Source organism: Rhipicephalus sanguineus, chromosome 9 (genome assembly GCF_013339695.2).
Source record: "Rhipicephalus sanguineus isolate Rsan-2018 chromosome 9, BIME_Rsan_1.4, whole genome shotgun sequence".
NCBI classification, from domain to species: domain Eukaryota; kingdom Metazoa; phylum Arthropoda; class Arachnida; order Ixodida; family Ixodidae; genus Rhipicephalus; species Rhipicephalus sanguineus.
In genome coordinates this window covers 10,703,787-10,721,918 of record NC_051184.2, presented here as the reverse complement: position 1 = coordinate 10,721,918, position 18,132 = coordinate 10,703,787, and the positions used below count along the sequence as shown (strand labels likewise).

The window sequence follows — 18,132 nt, the reverse complement described above, 5'->3', positions numbered from 1 at the left end:
CAAAACACATGCCTTTAAACTCTGTTATGGACGGTTCAGCATGTTGTCTACAGTAGAGCCGTGCATAGGCCGCATTTTCGAGCCCGAGCCCGGCCTGGGCCCGCTGACTGCGTCAAAGGCCCGCCTGAAGCGCGAGACAGATGGTACGATTTTCCATGCGATGTGATGGCCGACGCGGCGGTGGGGTAGGGGGAAAGGTGGCTGTCCGATGCTATGAAAGGTCACCATTCCGGTTTCCCCACCGCTGTGTCGGACGTCGCATCGCGTGGAAAATCGTACCGTCAGTCTCGGCCTGACGTTAAAGGAGCACTGACACGAATATTTTCAGTTGTCGTTTTTTGGGGTTAAATGAAAGGTCAAGCCCTCAAGAGCCTAGAAAAGGTAGTGCTAAGCGCGAGTGCGCTGTGAAAAAGTAATTACAGTATGTTTTAACAGCTAGTTTCGGTTCCTACTGTACCCTGACGTCACAACACGGTATGAGCTTCTCATCACGTGCTCGCATAATATATAGTGACGTTTCCACGGCCGCTCCGCACCGTGGCTCCGTTGGTAACGCACAAGCGGGCCATCTTGGAAGTTTTGGTACCTAACGTCATCACAACTAGCCAGACTGCTGCGTGAAGTCACCAGAATTTGTATTGTAGCCTGACATCAAGCTAGTGTCGATGTCAGTAGGTGCGGCATGGAAAAATAGACTTTAATATCAAATTAAAATATCTTATTAGCATTTGCTGAGCTTCACACTTGCTCAGAACCGTCTCTGCATACAGGAGATTTGTATGGCAGAGTAAACTCGCCTTCGAAAAAAGGTGTCAGTACCCCTTTAAAGGGCTGCGAGCCCGCCCGGACATGCAGAAACGAAAGCCCGGGCCCGGCTCGGCATTGTGAAGGTTTGCTGCGGAGACAAGATATCGTTTTCCGATAACGTGGCATTTTATTTAACTTATCAAAGTGAAACATCAGCAAACGACACATGACAGTCACAGTAATGTTTTTCTTTGTTCGTTTTCTGCTTGATGTGGGTTGAAGTCCCGTCAAGGAGATCGACGTCGATGAAGCAGGAGGCAGGTTGGAGGTAATAAAAACTTGAAGGTATATTGCAGCGAAATATTTACAGTCGTATGTACAGTACTCACGGATTGAAACAGGACAATCTAGGGCTAAGTAACGCGCATACTTTCGTCTCCACCTTCTTTAGCTCTGCTCATATCCGCGTAACTTCGGCTCGAACGCTTAGATCAGAGCAAGTATTATCTTTAGCGACCAGATTTGTCGTGACATGACGTGGTTATCTCGAGCTGTTGCGCATACCAGTGGTTATACTACAAAAATTGATGTCGCGTTTGAATCCGTGAGTACTGTACATCTTGGCGAAGCACACTGATGATAACAAAGACATCAACAGCGTCTTACTCTTCTACTTAACTTTTCTTAAGTTAGAACCTAGAACACTGTTACTACATGCGAAGAACCGAGTCTCACTGTTTGACCACCGAGTGGTTACGGCCCAGACAAAAGTTGCATCGTACGGAGTCTAACTGTTCGATCAGTTCAGTGATTACAGCCTAGACTGAAGGGAAACGAATTCCGTCCAGTCTTAAGTGCCTTGCGGTAAACAAAGAGAAGTGGAGGTGGCCACTGGTGGTCTGCCTTAACATTCCCTTATCCAATCCGTTTACCCTCAGATTAAGCCACTCCCTACTGGGCTGTCCCTAATCTCGACAGCAGTGTCTTTACAGTGCAGACAGGCGTTTTGGCACTCTTTCCCATCATGGCTCTCCCTCTCCTTATCTCACGCTTTCAGGGATTCTAACGGTCGAAATACATCGGTACAGTCAACTGCCGATTTTTCGGACATGCTCGAAAATTCGGACACTTTCGCGGCACCGTCACCAGCCTCATAGATGTCAGTGTATAAGAACGTCCGAAATTTCGGACGCTGAAACTCTTTAGCGTCCGATTTTTCGGACTTTCTGCCCAAATTGCAGGTCTGAGAGGCATTAATTGAAGCCCCCACCTCTGCCACGTCTATCATCTCGTAGGTTCGAAACAGCGCTTTTGCGAGTCAATCTGTTTGCGACAGTAGCAAAGTCCGAAAGTCAGCTTTGCCGCAATGACGAAGTGTTGTGGGGTGAAGCTGACCAGAAATTCAAAGGGGCCGCTATCACGGCGCCGTGCGGCGATGTCTTTACGGATAAGCAGTGGAAATGCACGGAGGCGTGATGGCGGCAGGTGGCAAGTGCGCCAGTACGGCTTAATCGCTGACAACCCTTACGATAAGCATCGTGAGTTAACTGCTCGGTAGTGCATATGGCCTAGCGCACAGTAGCATGCGTACTGCACGCATTTAATAGGCGAGAGCCCAAACGCGCCATGCCGCCATTCATGCTGCCTCTTTGTGCGAGACTGCTCAGTGCGCCGCACAGACGTGTTGCGTCCACGAGTAAAACCATCTCGCCAATACCGCGCTCGTGTGCGGTCAGGAACGGAGTGGGCATCACTAACAGTTTCATGACAAATGCATGCGTACGGTAGAGCCACAGTACAGTGGTGGCGTCAGCTTAGTTGGTGATGTGCTGCACACAACTAGAAACGATCGGTTTCACACGGCAGCAAATTGCGTATCGGCGGAGATTCGGCGATGCGTGCGCACGTGCATCGGGGAAAGCCGGACGAGCTGTCTGCTCTTTCGCCACAGTCCTTGCGTTCCGCGTCATCGTTTCCAAACGCTTCATGCAAGAGCACCGTAATCTGTTCCGCGCTTTGCTGGTATCGGCGGCGCTCATCACAAGACGCAAATTTGCAAGTAAGTGGCTGTTGGCACGTAGTTAAGCGGGGTTCGCGGCAGGTACCGTATGTGTTTGCGAGAGCCTGGGCGCGCACCAAAATGCCTGATAAGTGTACTGGGAGGCAATAAAGCTATTTCGGACGTGGTTGTGGCGATTTGACCGCTTGAGCGGAATAAAAAAGTATAAATTCATTTTTTCGGACTGCCCGATTTTTCGGACCATTTCACGGTCCCTAGGGAGTCTGAAAAATTGGACGTTGACTGTATTATAGCCCTGGTGCATTCACGCCGTTTTCCCACACTCATTGAGTTGAACCCACGAGGCCAGTCGTTAAACGGTTCCGGGAAACAAAAGGCGTTTGCGTGTCCTTGCCTCCCTCGCATTCGGACCTTGCATTGCTGCGAAAGCACATGTCGTTCGTTAAAGTGTCCCCTCGAGCGACGGCGGAGAGCAGGAGATGTTTGCCCTCCTCATCTTCCCACGCGTTCGGGCCGCTCTTTCCCAAGCCGGCCTCTGAGAAGGGGACGTCGCTTAACCGCAACCCCTGAGGGCCAGCGGGGAAGACAAGCTGCTCAAAGGAAGCCGTTTGCCTTCCATTGATAGTTGCACAGCCAAAGACCATGCAGAGAGAGAGCCGAGAAAGAAGCTTTGTACAATGTACAGTGCCGCGCCGTCCCTTCCGCACGATCGACTTATGAGCGGCAAAACATAACACATCCCCCCTAAAGAGTACGCTGGGCTGTTTTACGCTCAGTGATACGATAAAGCACTGCCGCGATTAGGTCACTGGACTTTCTAACCATACAACAGTCTACACAAACATCAAACACAATTGCAAGACAACAAGACAGGAGAATACAAGAAACGTAAACAAGTACATGCTAAACAATCAAGCACACCATCGCTGTTTCACGCAATAAGATCACTAGTGTCTGTTTCTTGAATTGACAATCACACAGTCCACACTATACAGCAGCAAGTGGGCAGGAACATTCACGTCCCCCCCAATTGGCATGGCACTGTTATTCTGATGGCTTCCATAAACTATTCTGGAGCCTAGATAACGCATCCGCATTACGGTTACATACGCCCTTCCGATGTTGTACTGACACATGATATCGCTGTAAAGCCAGCGCCCATCGTGTCAATTTCGCCCCGTGCGGAGTCGAAGTTGTAAGGTACGACAGCGGATTGTGGTCGGAAACGACATTTACTATGGCACCGAAAAGCCAGTAGTCAAACTTCTTTGAGGCCCATATTATTGCGAAAGCGTCCCTCTCAATTGTCGAACAACGCATCTGGGTCGGTGAGAAGCGGTGGCTTGCAAAGGCGATAGGCTTCTCTCCGCCCCTCGGTTGACATTTGCGCCAAACATGCTCCCGCCGCCGTAGCTGATGCGTCTGTGAAAAGCCAATAGGGCTGAGATGGCTCTGGAGTGTTTAGCGCCACGGCCTCGCGCAAAGATTGTTTAAGAATCTCAAATGCCGCCTGGGCTTCCTCCGGCCAAGGTATCTTATTAGGTACCGCTTTCTTTGTTAACAGCGTGAGTGGGCTCGTCACCTCTGCGTATCCTCGGACGTACTCGCGATAGTAGCCGCAAAGTCCTAACAGGCTGCGTAGTTCCTTTTTGGTGCGCGGTGGTACCAGGTTCTTAATCACTGCCATTTTTTCAGGGTCTGGTGCATGTGTCCCTGAACCGACAATATGCCCCAGGTAATGTATGTGGGATTGCGCAATCTGACACTTCTCCGGACTGGCTTTCAGTCCCGCCTTCACTAAGACCTTAAGAATAATGTTGAGATGCTTTAAGTGCTCCTCCCAAGTGCTAGAAAAAATAGCAATATCATCAAGGTATGCCGTGGCATACATTTGATGTCGCGACAAGAGCTTATTCACCATTCTTTGAAAGGTTGCCGCGGAATTTTTTAGCCCGAAAGTCATCACTTTTCATGCGTACTGACCCTCGTGCGTTACAAACGCGGTGAATTTCTGACTCTTCTCTTCCATTGGTACCTGCCAGTACCCGCGCCTAAGGTCCACTACCGTAATGAACTGCACTCTGCCTACTCGGAAAATCAATTCCTGAGGATTCATCATAGGTAACACATCCGCTTTGGGGACGGCATTTAACGCCCTGTAGTCCACACACATGCGGATAGTCCCATCTTTTTTTCCGACGCATACTACCGGGTGTGCGAACTCACTCTCCGTGGGGTAGATCAACTTCCAATTCAAAAGTTCGTCAACTTGCCAGCTGACTTCCTTCTTTAATAAGTTCCGGCACCCGATAAGGAAACACCTTTTTTGGCTGGTTGCCCGGTTCTATTTGTATCTTATGTTCGTCTACCTTCGCTATACCCGGGGTGCCGTCAAAGAGTGTGCAATGTCTTTGGAACACCGCCTGTATTTCCGCCTGCGCGTCAGCATCAAGGTGAGCAACCTTCTCGCTCGTTAGCACTAGCTCTTCCCGCTTTATAGTGGTTGGTTGTGGAGCATATTCCACCTCCCCAAAATCATGGTCCTCATCGAAGATGACCCCAATATGACTGACCATTGCATAGTAAGGTCGAATGGTGTTGGCGTTGACACTTTTCACCTTTCCCTCAGATGTTTCAACGTGGTAAGAATGTTCGCGCTCACGTCCAACCACTGTGAATGGGCCTAGCCATTTGGGTGACATCTTACAATTCCGATCATTGTCGAAAACCACAAATGGTCGCCAACGTTAAAAGCTTTGAGCCTGGTGCTGCGATTATAAGCACTGGCGTAACTCTCCTGATGAGTTGCACTAGTTAGCTCAGCAATATTAGCGGCAGTCTCGAGCTGCTCCTTAAGTTGCTGTAAATACTTAGCGGGGTTTTCTCTCAATGTTGCGGGCACCAGCATTTCTCCCGTCCACGTCCTCTGCAGTATTAGAAGCGGTCCCGTGGGATTCCTTCCATTCAATAGACGAAACGGAGCTACTCCGGTTACCTCATGGGGAACTTCCCGATAAGCCCATAAAACCATTGGGATCAATTTGTCCCAATTCTTGGAGTCTCATCTGAATGACATGATACAACATGTTTTTCAATACTCGATTCCACCTCTCTACAACCCTATTACTCTCTGGGTGCCCTGGGGTTGAGAATCTTGGTGTGCAGCCTAATTTCTCCAGCATCGTTTGCGTGAGCTGAGATTTAAATCAGTGCCTTGATCGGAGCACATCATCTCCGGAATGCCTGTGTGACTGAAGATCTCAATCACTGCATCACAAGTCGCCTTAGTCGTCAAAGAGCGCAGTGGGACCACCTCTGGCCACCTCGTGCAAAGGTCCACTAAGCACAGCGCATACTTATGCCCTCCCGCTAACGGTGTGTCCAGGGGTCCGATCACATCTACATTGACAACTTGGAAAGGGTGTTCTGGTCTAGTGAGCGGAGTTATAGGCACCTTATCCGTGCGACGCCAGTCTGAACGAATTTGACATTCATGACACGAACGACAATGCTCTAATATCTGCCAAAAGAAGTTATACCTAATGCGAGCTTTTGTTTTCTTTGGCCCTAGGTGCCCCCCGCATAGTGACTCATGAGCTAAGTGCATCACCTCAGTGCACTTATCTTTGGGGACAACCAGCTGACTCACTCGGGTGCCTGCTATTGAGTCGCAGTGGTATAACAGTTCGTCTGAAATGAACATGCCGGATTTCCCACTACGAGCATCTTCCCAACATTTTTTTAGCGTAGTGTCACCCAACTGCACTTTGCGGAACTCTTCTCTTTGGCCTAACGACGCCTCCCTTTCTTCATCAATTTGTGCATCTTCCCCGGAAACGTCTTTTTCCTCCAAGGTAAGATTGCAGGCCACTACTTTTGGTTTCTCTACTGCTTGTTCTGCCTCATGAGCAGGCTCGGCTGGTGTTCGACAGGGTGCCAGAGAGGTGCTGGCCTTCAACAAAAGTTTCCAATCTTCCTTGGTCAACAAACAATCTGTGCCCTCAACGAGCTCATTAGTTAACGCGCAGAGTAGGTCGACGCTCTGAGGTTGCGTCACCACTCGCGGACTATTTAATTTGACCGGCAACGTAGCTAGCCTTGCCTCGATAGTTTTAGCAAAAGCAGGCACCAATCTTACCGTGCCAGACGGCTCTACTAAACATCGCGGAAGCAGACTCTCCCGAATGACAGTTATCTCACTCCCTGTATCCAAAATCGCATCTGCGGATACATCTGCACATGATACAGGAATTAACTGCAGTTTATTTGTGCCTTCATCCTTGCGTTTCAGAGACTTCACCTTCGCGCTAAGGACTCCATCAGGTATTTTAATTTCCGTCTCGTGGACTAAAATTACCTTTTGGACCTTCCGCTTTGGCTTGGTAGCCTTCTTCGGGTTGTTCTCTTTATCACTAGACTTCGGGCACGCTTTATCGAAATGGCCTGAGCCATGACATAAGTGGCACTTCAGAGCCCCTTTCTCTACTCGTGTCGCCGGCTTTTGCCCCATTTCTACAGTTGGTTGCTTTGAAGCACACCCTTTCCCTTTCGCTTGTTCGAAAGTTTGGAGCACTTTAGCGATCTCAGTTGGCCTAAGCCATCCCTCGCCTTCTCGTAGTCTCACATACTCAAGACCCTCCGTACTAAGTCCCGATTTTATATGGTCAGCAACCATGAGTTCTGCCATCACTTCTACCGTGTCGGCCTCTCTCACTTGGAGGTAGTAGGAGAAATACGTTTTCATGCGGGACGCGAACTGCGCCCACGTCTCTTCCTTTCGCTTTACTTCTCTTTCAAACCTCTGCAGATACTCTGCAGGAGAAAGCTTCAGTTCCGTCAGCACTGCCGCTTTAACTGACTCGTAATCTGCACTCTCTTCAGGGTTGAGGTTACGCAGTAGGTAACGAACTCGTTCGGTTAGTGCTGGCATAACCAAATGCATGCGACTCTCATTCAGTACTTGGTAAGTAGCAAAAAGTTTTTCTACCTCCTCAAACCATAATGGTACATCCGTGTCACTCTGCAGGCGGAACCCTCTCAGCACTTTTGCACATTGCTGGATAGAGTCAAAACCCAGTCGCCTCTGATCACCCGTCTCCGACCCATGGTTGGACAACGTGCCATTGAGACAGTCAGCGTTCATTCTATTCTGCACTAGCCTTTCGTACTCAATCTTCAGATTGAGCCTTTGAATTTCAAGTTCGAGCGTTCTCGTATCCCTTGAATTTGGCAAAACCTGAGATGCCTGCTGCATCGATTCTTGACTCGGAGTAGGCACTCTCGCCTCATCTGACTTATCAGAATTTAGAATACCATCATTTTGATGGCTCTCGCCTGCGATCCATTTCCGCTACGCTCGCACCTTCATCTCCATTAGACTCCATTGTTTCAGCACCCCCGCGTGTTCTCACCATGTGCTCTACACATAAACTGCCATGCCAACCTGAGAAAGACGCAAGAAATCCTGCTCACCCTTTGCTGAATGCTCTGTCGTTCCTGGATCTCCTCCATGGCGCCGGAGTTGACTGCTGTGGGATCGTCTCGATGTTGCCGCTGGTGGCTGTTGGATGCCTTGCCCCTCGGGTCTTCTCAGCGCTGGTCCAGTGTATGGTGCTGTAGAGCTCGCCGATCCCTGTCAGACTGCGCCAGTTATGTTTTTCTTTGTTCGTTTTCTCCTTGTTGTGGGTTAAAGTCCCGTCAAGCAGATGATCGACGTCGATGAAGCAGGAGGCAGGTTGGAGGTAATAGAAACTTGAAGGTATATTGCAGCGAAATATTTACAGTCATATGTACATCTTGCTGAAGCACACTGATGATAACATAGACACAGGGGCGTAGCCAGAAATTTTTTTCGGGGGGGGGTTCAACCATACATTATGTATGTTCGTGCGTGCGTTTGTATGTGTGCGTGTATATATACGCAAGCAAAACTGAAAAATTTCGGGGGGGGGGGTTTGAACCCCCCCAACCCCCCCCTTGGCTACGCCCCTGCATAGACATCAACAGCGTCTTACTCTTCTACTTAACTTTTCTTAAGTTAGAGCCTAGAACACTGTTACTACATACGAAGAACCGAGTCTCACTGTTCGACCACCGAGTGGTTACGGCCCAGACAAAAGTTGCATCGTACGGAGTCTTACTGATCGATCAGTTAAGTGATTACAGCCTAGACTGAAGGGAAACGAATTCCGTCCAGTCTTAAGTACCTTGCGGTAAACAAAGAAAAGGGGAGGTGGCCACTGGTGGTCCGCCTCAACATTCCCTTATCCAATCCGTTTACCCTCAGATTAAGCCACTCCCTACTGGTTTGTCCCTAATCTCGACAGCACTTTACAGTGCAGACAGGCGTTTTGGCACTCTTTCCCATCATGGCTCTCCCTCTCCTTATCTCACGCTTTCAGGGATTCTCACGGTCGAAATACATCGGTATTGTAGCCCTGGTGCATTCACGCCGTTTTCCCACACTCATCAAGTTGAACCCACGGGGCCAGTCGTTAAACGGTTCCGGGAAACAAAAGGCGTTTGCGTGTCCTTGCCTCCCTCGCATTCGGACCTTGCATTGCTGCGAAAGCACATGTCGTTCGTTAAAGTGTCCCCTCGAGCGACGGCGGAGAGCAGGAGATGTTTGCCCGCCTCATCTTCCCACGCGTTCGGGCCGCTCTTTCCCAAGCCGGCCTCTGAGAAGGGGACGTATTCAGACGGGGGAGAAATGCTCGGGGGGGTAAAGGCGGAGCCTAGTGACGTCAGCTCGCGAGGAGAAGTCCCCACAAATGCCCCCCCACTAACACGGACGAGGCAAACGGAGGGGGAGACCAGTGTTACTAGACTACTCTGGTGGCTTGCACCACCCGTTTGACAAGCTGCTGACGACGAGCTGCAGACGACCACCCAGCTGCAGACTGGACACCCACTGCCGCTCTCTGCAGGAGCAAGTGCAACAATGTGGCCAAACAAGAGCCCGAAATTCCGCCACATCCCCCACCGCAGGGGGATCGTTTGTCCATTCGGGGAAAACGTCCCCGTCTCCTCCGAGAAGGCGCGGGGGGGTCACGCCCACTCGCTAATCCGTGACGTTGCGGTCACGTGATACGCAGTCCCCCCGTCTCCCCCGAGCATTCCTCCCCCGTCTGAATACCCCTTTAACCGCAACCCCTGAGGGCCAGCGGGGAAGACAAGCTGCTCAAAGGAAGCCGTTTGCCTTCCATTGATAATTGCACAGCCAAAGACCATGCAGAGAGAGAGCCGAGAAAGAAGCTTTGTACAACGTACAGTGCCGCGCCGTCCCTTCTGCACGATTGACTTATGAGCGGCAAAACATAACAGTCACTATTCGCAATGCCCACGAACTATAGGTGGCGCGCCGTACTTTTCAAGATGGCGCCAGGAGGAGGGTCAAACCGTTTGTTAGCATAGGAACAGATAGTACGTGCGGACGTACGGCCCGTGCCGCTTTCACCGGATGAAGTCATGAGCTGTGCTGAATTGGATATGAGACTAAACTACTTTCCCAAACCATGGAAAGTGCTAAGTACTCGCCACTTAATTATTTGCTGTGGTGTGAAATGTTATATTTCAGCTCCGTTACCGTGCATAACGATGCTTTTGAAATCGTGTGCGTGCTACATAAAACTGCATGAACTAAAATTGACGTATGAGCAGAACGGCACTCCGAGGTAGTACGTACCGAGCCAACGTTTATAGATACGTTGTACCGAGCCTGCCTTACGGATTTGCCGCAATAGTAGGCCGCCAGCGAGTAGCGCCATCGCTGCTGCACGGGACCGCACGTTTAACGTGGTGATCGTCTGCAAACATAATACGCCGTCGTCATTACTTGTGCAGTCGGGAACGCGGAGTTACGTCTTCAACGGAACACAAGCATAACTTCCCATTCAGTAGCGCTTGTGCCACAGCCGTGTTGAAACTCTAGCCGTGTGCAATTCACTTCACTCGAACGCTGCAGGCTCGATCAGCACGATCGAAACACGAATATCGAAAAGAATGCACACGTATCCTTTTTGCAACGTCGAAGAAGTTAGCCGAGAGGCGTGGATTGTGGCTGTGACTGCACGTTCCAACGCTTTAACCATTTCGCTTCGCTGGTCGAGCTCGAGCGTGTTGGCGGCATGCGGCGCTCCATAATATCCACAATAATTGATACATGCAATGCACAAGAGGAACTATGCTTTTATTTTGATCTCGCTCAAGGATATTATACATTAAATACAATCAAAGTGACTTACGAGCGTGAAAGAACAATAATGCACGAGGGGACGTGAAGTGCAACTCGCTCCTCGGGAGTTAGCAGCTAATCGTTCACCGTCGCTGTCACTCTCGGTGCCTTCACAGTCTTCTACGTCCAGTGAAAAATCCTTGTCGTCAGGATGGTTCCTTTCAACATCACTGCTGAAAGCAATCTGAAGAATTTCCTCCGCCGAACAACTTCGACCAAGGAGTCAAGGAGGCAAGGAGTCAGCGTGGTTTTTTCCGCACCATGCAAATTGGCAGGCTTGTGTGCGAGAATAGGCATCGATGGGAAAAGGAAAGAGGCCTGTCAAATCAAGCACATGAAACCCTTTGTTGAGTGCAAGACTGGTGTTGTTTACTGCGTTCCACTAGCATGTGGCAAAGTTTATATTGGGCAAACGGGAAGATGTATAAATAAGCGGCTGCAAGAACACAATACATCCTTGAGCGGGGACTTGGGAAGCAATCTGGTTGTTCATTGCCGCAGTTGCATGAAATGCAAATCCAGTAAGCCGATGTTCGATCGCACGACCATTTTGGGCAGGGGAAAGACAAGATATTCGCGGGAGATTTTAGAAGCATTTCACATTGTGAATCATAAAGATAATTGTGTCAGCGATACGTCCTTGTCACTGACGTCGAAAGAGCGTGCCTACTTAGCGTAAATATTAAGTTGAAGTGTCACGTGTCGTGAGAAGTGATGGCAATGCGCATGTGTGAGAAACCTTGTGCGGCAATGCAATTTCCAATAAAGCACAGTTGAAAGTCCAGCGTTCGTCCGTGTGTAACGCCTTCTTCTTGTGTACGTGTTTTCGTGTTTTCGCTGGTACCCATTTTTCAAGTTCGACCACTCCGCGTCACCACGTTTACAATTACAGAGACGTCTGGGCCTGGTGCCTGGGCGCGGAGAACATTTCGCTCTCAGATCGGTCAACGAGCAAATCGCTTGCAGTGTGCTGCCACCTATCAACAAACGTACAAAAACAAGCGGCGCAGCGCTGGCTATGAAACCAACACGCCAACACACCGGCGAGGGACGGCGTGGAAAGCGTTCGCTCCACGAAAGGCGTGGAGCACACGCGTCCTCGAAAGACGCGAAAGGCGTGGAGCAGACGTCGCTCGCACGATTAGTAACAGCGCTTTGCTGACAAAGGATAGAGGCATATTTTAATGTATCGACAACTTGAGATCGCTCAGTGTTACAAGAGCACATCGCGAGCCGGCGCGACCTCCCGCGTACAGTGTTATGGGATTCATGCACTACAAGAAACACTGACCAAAGCTACATACAAGTAAAACAGGGTGAGCTTCAACTGAATATGTCAGACGACAACATTTAACTGACCTACGTGGCTACAGAAAGCCTCGCGAAGCTGATAGTATGCGTACGCTGTGGGCTAGCACTGAAAGCGCGAGTCGCCACGTATTTTCACGAAAACTTCGCGCCTCGAAAGAGCGAATCAGATTTCTCGTGTCACGGAGGGCCCGGTTTGTTCACTGATGCAGGGAACATGCCAAGTCGTAGTGTTCCTTCCTTGCCAACGCGTTAAAGGGGTCGTGAAACGTCCTCCAAAAATTTTCAACTACGTGTGTATTCAGAATCCTGGCCGTCCATTTAGTACTATACATCGACTCGTTTGATGTCTGGGTTCGCTGAATTACTAAAAAAGCGCAATTTCGGTTTCCCCGCTCACGTTCCAGTCAACTGTGTAGCTGACGTCATTTTAAGACAGCCAATGAAAAGTCTCTGTCGTTGACAAAACATGGCGACGCAGCGATGTTTTTGAGTTTTAGTTGACCGTGGTTCGTAGCATCATACTGTTTAGATTGTGGTGCCGGCAACACCATAACATCATGGACACACAGCGGGCGATGGCTGACCTTCCCGAACTACAGCGTCGTCTGCTAGAGCGGAGTCGGCTGTTAGGCTTTGAGCCGTACGCCGACGCACCCATGCGGGTGCGAGACCGGCCATCGTCAGAGCAAGACAGCGGCAGCGGCGACGACGGTGAAGAAGCCTGCGCCGTGGAGGCACCTGTATCGAGACCACGTGGAAAAACCTGCGCTAGCGGAAGCCCCGACCATGACCTCACACCTCCTGAGCTTTTTCGGTGGTGCGTCGAGCAAGAGGTTCTGCGTCGGTACGGCGTCACGCTTGAGGCGAGCGTTTTTTGTGTCCAAACCGAGACTCCGAAGGACATTGAGGTTGGTTTGGTAGTCTTCTGGCAGAAAGTGGTCGGAACACACGAAACCACTCTCTGAGCCCAGACCATCGGGGCCATCGCGGTTGATAGCTCGAAGCCACACTGCTCTGCGCTGTGGCTCGCTGGGCAGCTTGTGAAAGCGAACGTTGTTTGCACTTTCATAAGTTGTGCGGCACTGTCTGACGACGCACACAGTTGGCATAGCGAGGACTAAGCCACCGAGAACACACAGTAGAACACAACTTGCGACGCTGCACTGACTGCACCGACTGAGGTGGTTGTGGTTGAAGGAAAGGAATAAGGCACTATTTTCTGCAACCCTCACGGGAGCACGGCTCAGCGCCTTTTGGGGGAGGGTAAGGAGGGAATAAAAGGAAAGTCGAAGAAAAAGAGAAGTGATCGGACAGAGACAGGAGCGTCGAAGAGAAGAGAAGACAGGACAGATGGAGATGGTCACAGGAGTTCGAGGGACGGGACCACGATGCAGCTAGAGGCACGGTACACGTCGGTGACGAGGCGGCAGAGGCCCCGCCGATGAGAGGCGCACGGCATAGCGGTCGAGGCAACCGTCACAGGGCGCCGACGGCGAGAGGCACGAGGACTAGTCCGTAAGGCATCGCGGGCAGCACGTCTGTTCTCCACGAAATCCAGCGAGCAACCCCGACAGCAAACCGACGGGAAGGCATGGATACACACGTGAAAGAGCCCGGATGTACTTGAAAGCGGAACCGAGCAGATCACTCACTGTGATTGTACAGCTTAGAACTCAGGGCGCCAAAATAGCTCTGCTGCTTTTTCTTTTTTTAGTATCCTATAATTATATTACTTCAGAGCAAAATAAAGCGAACGCTCTCTTTGTAACTTCTCTTAACATGACGTATCACTGACGTCACATTTTAGTGCTTTTAGCGGCCGACGGTCGCGCATGGTCGCTAGCGATCTCCAAAGAACTGTGATTTCAAATGGGTGTCATTAATTACAGAATGGATATTGTGCCGAAATATTTTGGAATTGGTATGTCTAATCCGTATTAAATCAGGGAAAATTGCAACCGGGAAGTTTCATTTTCGTTTCATGACCCCTTTAACACTGAGGTTAGCACAGCCGAACAAGGGAGCTACTGCGTAGTGCTGCCATTTTGTCGTCTACTAACCCTCCTCGAGAGGACGCTTCTGAATTCCGCTTGGCGGCGCGACAGTCTATGGGCATTGCGAATATACACAGATTACGAGTTGTGTAAAAATAACAACCTGTCCGGGCTTCAGTGAACTGCGGCGCTCCTGCACCACCGCCCTGTGTGTGTGTCTCCCTTCTCGTCCGTGTCTTCTTTGCGCCTACAAATTCGAATCATGCATTACCAACACGCCCAGTTGCTCACTCTCACACCACATATCCAGCCGAACTGAAGTTCCGTTCGCTGCTGGCACTGGTATCTTTTTCACAAGCATAGCAAGCTTGCAACTGCGGCACAACGTCTATATTCTGGGCTTGATTCGGGCTTTGCACCTTGCCCGGCCCAGGTTCGAGATGAGATGTCGGCCTACCTGAGCCCGGCCCGCGCCGCGCTTGGGCTTTCGGGCTGCCCAGAGCCCGTGCACACCTGTAGTCTGCAGTCTGGAAACCCATATCATTCTTGATGAGAAACTGGCAATAATATGTTGTGGGAATGGAGCGCGCCGTCCCCTAGGCCTCGTTCCCCAGCTAACGCATGTGCTGGCCCCGCGCGGCTCGAGCGCCGGGAACCGCCGTTATTTGGCGACCGTGGCTACGCCGCCAGGCCTTTTTGCTTGGTGCGAGCCATGCGTTGGTCTTCCCCGCACGAGAAACGCGTCCGGACATGTCCAGAGAACGCTCGCCGCACTTCACGCTTGCACACGTCACTGCGCTTCGCCTGTCGTCATTGGCCGCCAGTGACAATCCCCTCTCCCATGTCTGGCGCTCGCTTCTGTCTGGCGCTGGCTTGCGCTGGCTCGCCGCGTCAGATGCTCTCAGGCCTGCATGAGAGGTTGACCCGCTGCTCTGGCGGGCGGCTTGTCGTTCGTGCGCTCGACTGCTGCCCCTCTGTGTGATAGTCGTAGCGCCGCTGGCAGGCGTACTCGATCGGTCTTGCGAAGTTTCCCTTGTACGGCCTGCAAGCCTGTGACTGTCGCACTGTGCTGCATCTTGGTTTAATAAACCCTTGTTTGTTGACAACCTGCCTCGAGTGCCTTTTCTGCGCCGTGTCGGAGAGTCGACGAACCCGGCCGTAGCGTCTTTGTTTGTTGCGGCAGTGGAGAACGCCGCGTTCCTTTCCGGTCGCCTTGTAGGATAAGCTTCGTGCAAACCTGTCTGAGTATCCCCACAATGTAGACAAGCAACTGGCATCATTTTTCCCCAGGCGCAGGACATGGGATAGTTGGGTTAGGACACTTTGGTCCAACCACAACAGTGTAAAAGGGTAATGTGTCCAATGTCCTTCTCCACCAGCCAGCGGCATCACGATGCGGGGTCACCCCTTATCGAGTCTGCAGTGCACAGCTCCTTTGTGGAGCTTTCCGTGCACAAGGGGATGCCATATCGGGGGGGGGGGGGGGGGGTAGACGAAGGGTAGGCCCCCCGGGTCAGACATGGCCACACATCATGGACCATGGGTGAAGCTGATCCGATTTTTCGGGCCCAGCTGAGCCTATGCCGCCAGGCGTGCTCTCTCCTTTACTCGCTCCGCGGAGCGGCGCAGCAAGACTGACACCCCCCGGCTAGGAACGTCAGCGTCGCCACTTGCAGTAACGCAGAAAAAAGTAGTATCCACGCAGAGCTTTGCAGACTCAGGCCAATTGGGCCTGTGGGGCACATCTCCCGCACCGCATGCAGGAGCGGGTAGGCAACCCGCGCGTTTGCCGGGAGCAATAAATGAACATGAATTTCCACTAAGTTTCTCCCCCCACTGCGGCCGCAGACCCTCCGATTCCAGGTCCCCAGCCTGAGCCCCCCCCCCCCCCCCCCCCCCAGCCGTGTGGGCGGCTTCGGCCCCACCCGCACGTTGCCCGTGACGCACCACGTGGAGGGGGCTCAATGATTCAAAGGCCGCGGCTCCACCCAAGCTGGATTACATGGGCACGCAACCACCCACACCGTCCCGACGCCAATGTAATGGGAGCTGGATACGTCCCGAACCAGCAGCGAGATCCCCGTCCCGCATCACGGCCTCCTAATTGGCGGGATTACAGGGGCTCGCAAGTTCCCCCGGCCATAGCAGTACGAAACTTGGAACTCTCTTACAAGAAATGCAGTCCCATACTGAGGCCTCCAAGAAGTTGGATTACAGGTGCTTCCTGTCGCAACCTCGCCTAACCACGAGGTGCGACAATGATGATACTCTTCCTTGGATGCTTGCCGGTTGCACTCGGTTTTTATCCGGCATCCACTCGTGTGGACTATGATCAAAGCGCCTCGCCCTTAGGCAATAGGTTACAATGGCCCACCACAAGCCACCGGCGTGAGTAAAGTAATATGTTGTTGTACGAAGACACAGAGCCACTGTGTGACCTTCGATCAACGACTGAGCCCCATGGACCACCGGCGAGAAATACCAGGGCAATGTACATATCCACACCACGCCACGTTTTTGTTGCACTATAATACCGAGTGCCTTGAAATAACATTTTATTTACTTGACGCATTTACAGACAGTTCTCATAGCTTGCGTCTGAAAGGGTTAAGGCTCGAGCATCAAGGCGCCCTAGTTAATGCAGGAGCCGTTCTGTCCGTATACATATATTTTCCCTAAAAATAGGGGATATGATAAACACCGCATAGACATGCAACAGAACGAATTCGATGATTGACGGAGCACACATTCCGTCGTTACTGGACTGATCTTTTCCTATCTATTGCGACACAGGCTCTTCCAAGCTTTGTAGTGTTTGTAGCCGTTCTGTTCATACACATATATTTTCCCTAAAAATAGGGGATATGATAAACACCGCATACACATGCAACAGAACGAATGCGATGATTGACGGAGCACACATTCCGTCGTTTTGCGACACAGGCTCTTCCAAGCTGCTCCTCCCCCCCCCCCCCCCCCCCCGTATCAATCTATCCGCACGATTGTAAAATCGGCCTCCTTGAAAGGTTTGACTGCAGGTATTCGAATACCTGCAATTATGAGGTTGCGCACGCAGTCAGACTGTTTATTCCGTTCTTCATCGCCTGTCCTGTGCCCGTCTCTCTCTCTCTCGTGTTGCCGTCTTTTTGCGCTGCTTTTACCATGAAGGTTTTGTATAGCAATGCGTTAGTTTCTGCGAGTGCGCGCTTTCTTTTTTTTTTTGAGCTCTAGAGCCGGCGGGCAGGCGCTGTCAAACTACATAGACCTTCAGGCATTGAATAAAAAGAACGGGAGCCTTGTTCACAAGATGAACAAGGCTCCCGTTCCGGATGCCGAAACGTCTTATTACATATTTTATTCGCTTGTGGTCGGCGTCTTCGTCTTTTTATTCAATGATTCTTTCCGACCAGACGGGCATCCGTCGAAGCCTTGATTTCACAGACATATATATATATATATATATATATATATATATATATATATATATATATATATATATATATATATATATTGGCGGTGCTTCGTATCAGTAAATGTTTATGTGCTACGAGACCAGCGATAACGAAATGAAGCAAGGTGGAAACGCGCCGTGCCTATGCAGTTGCTGACTGCCACCTTGCATTGCGCGATGCAGGCGACGACTACATCTGGGGTCTCGGCTGCCAGGGCAAGCGCTGCCAGGGTGAGTGCGCAGGGGAAGGGGCCTAGCAACTGGGGCGCCGGGCCGCCGGTTGGTCGTCGGTCACCTGACCGGGCCGCCGACGCTGGCGCCGCCGCCGTCGCCTTGGTGGGCCTTCTTCTCGCTTGCCGAATGGCGTTGGTCGGCG

General features: G+C 51.2%; 1 protein-coding gene across 3 annotated transcripts in view; it reads left to right on the top strand.

Moving 5' to 3' along the window:
* LOC119404584 (phosphatidylinositol 3-kinase regulatory subunit alpha) overlaps nucleotides 1-18,132 on the top strand; it is a 133,399-nt gene that overhangs the window by 67,482 nt on the left and 47,785 nt on the right. For all 3 annotated transcript variants that reach the window (XM_037671132.2, XM_037671131.1, XM_037671133.2), the window contains exon 5: nucleotides 17,940-17,987. In XM_037671132.2, coding sequence (XP_037527060.1) covers nucleotides 17,940-17,987 — 48 coding nt within the window. The remainder of the gene's footprint in view (nucleotides 1-17,939; nucleotides 17,988-18,132) is intronic.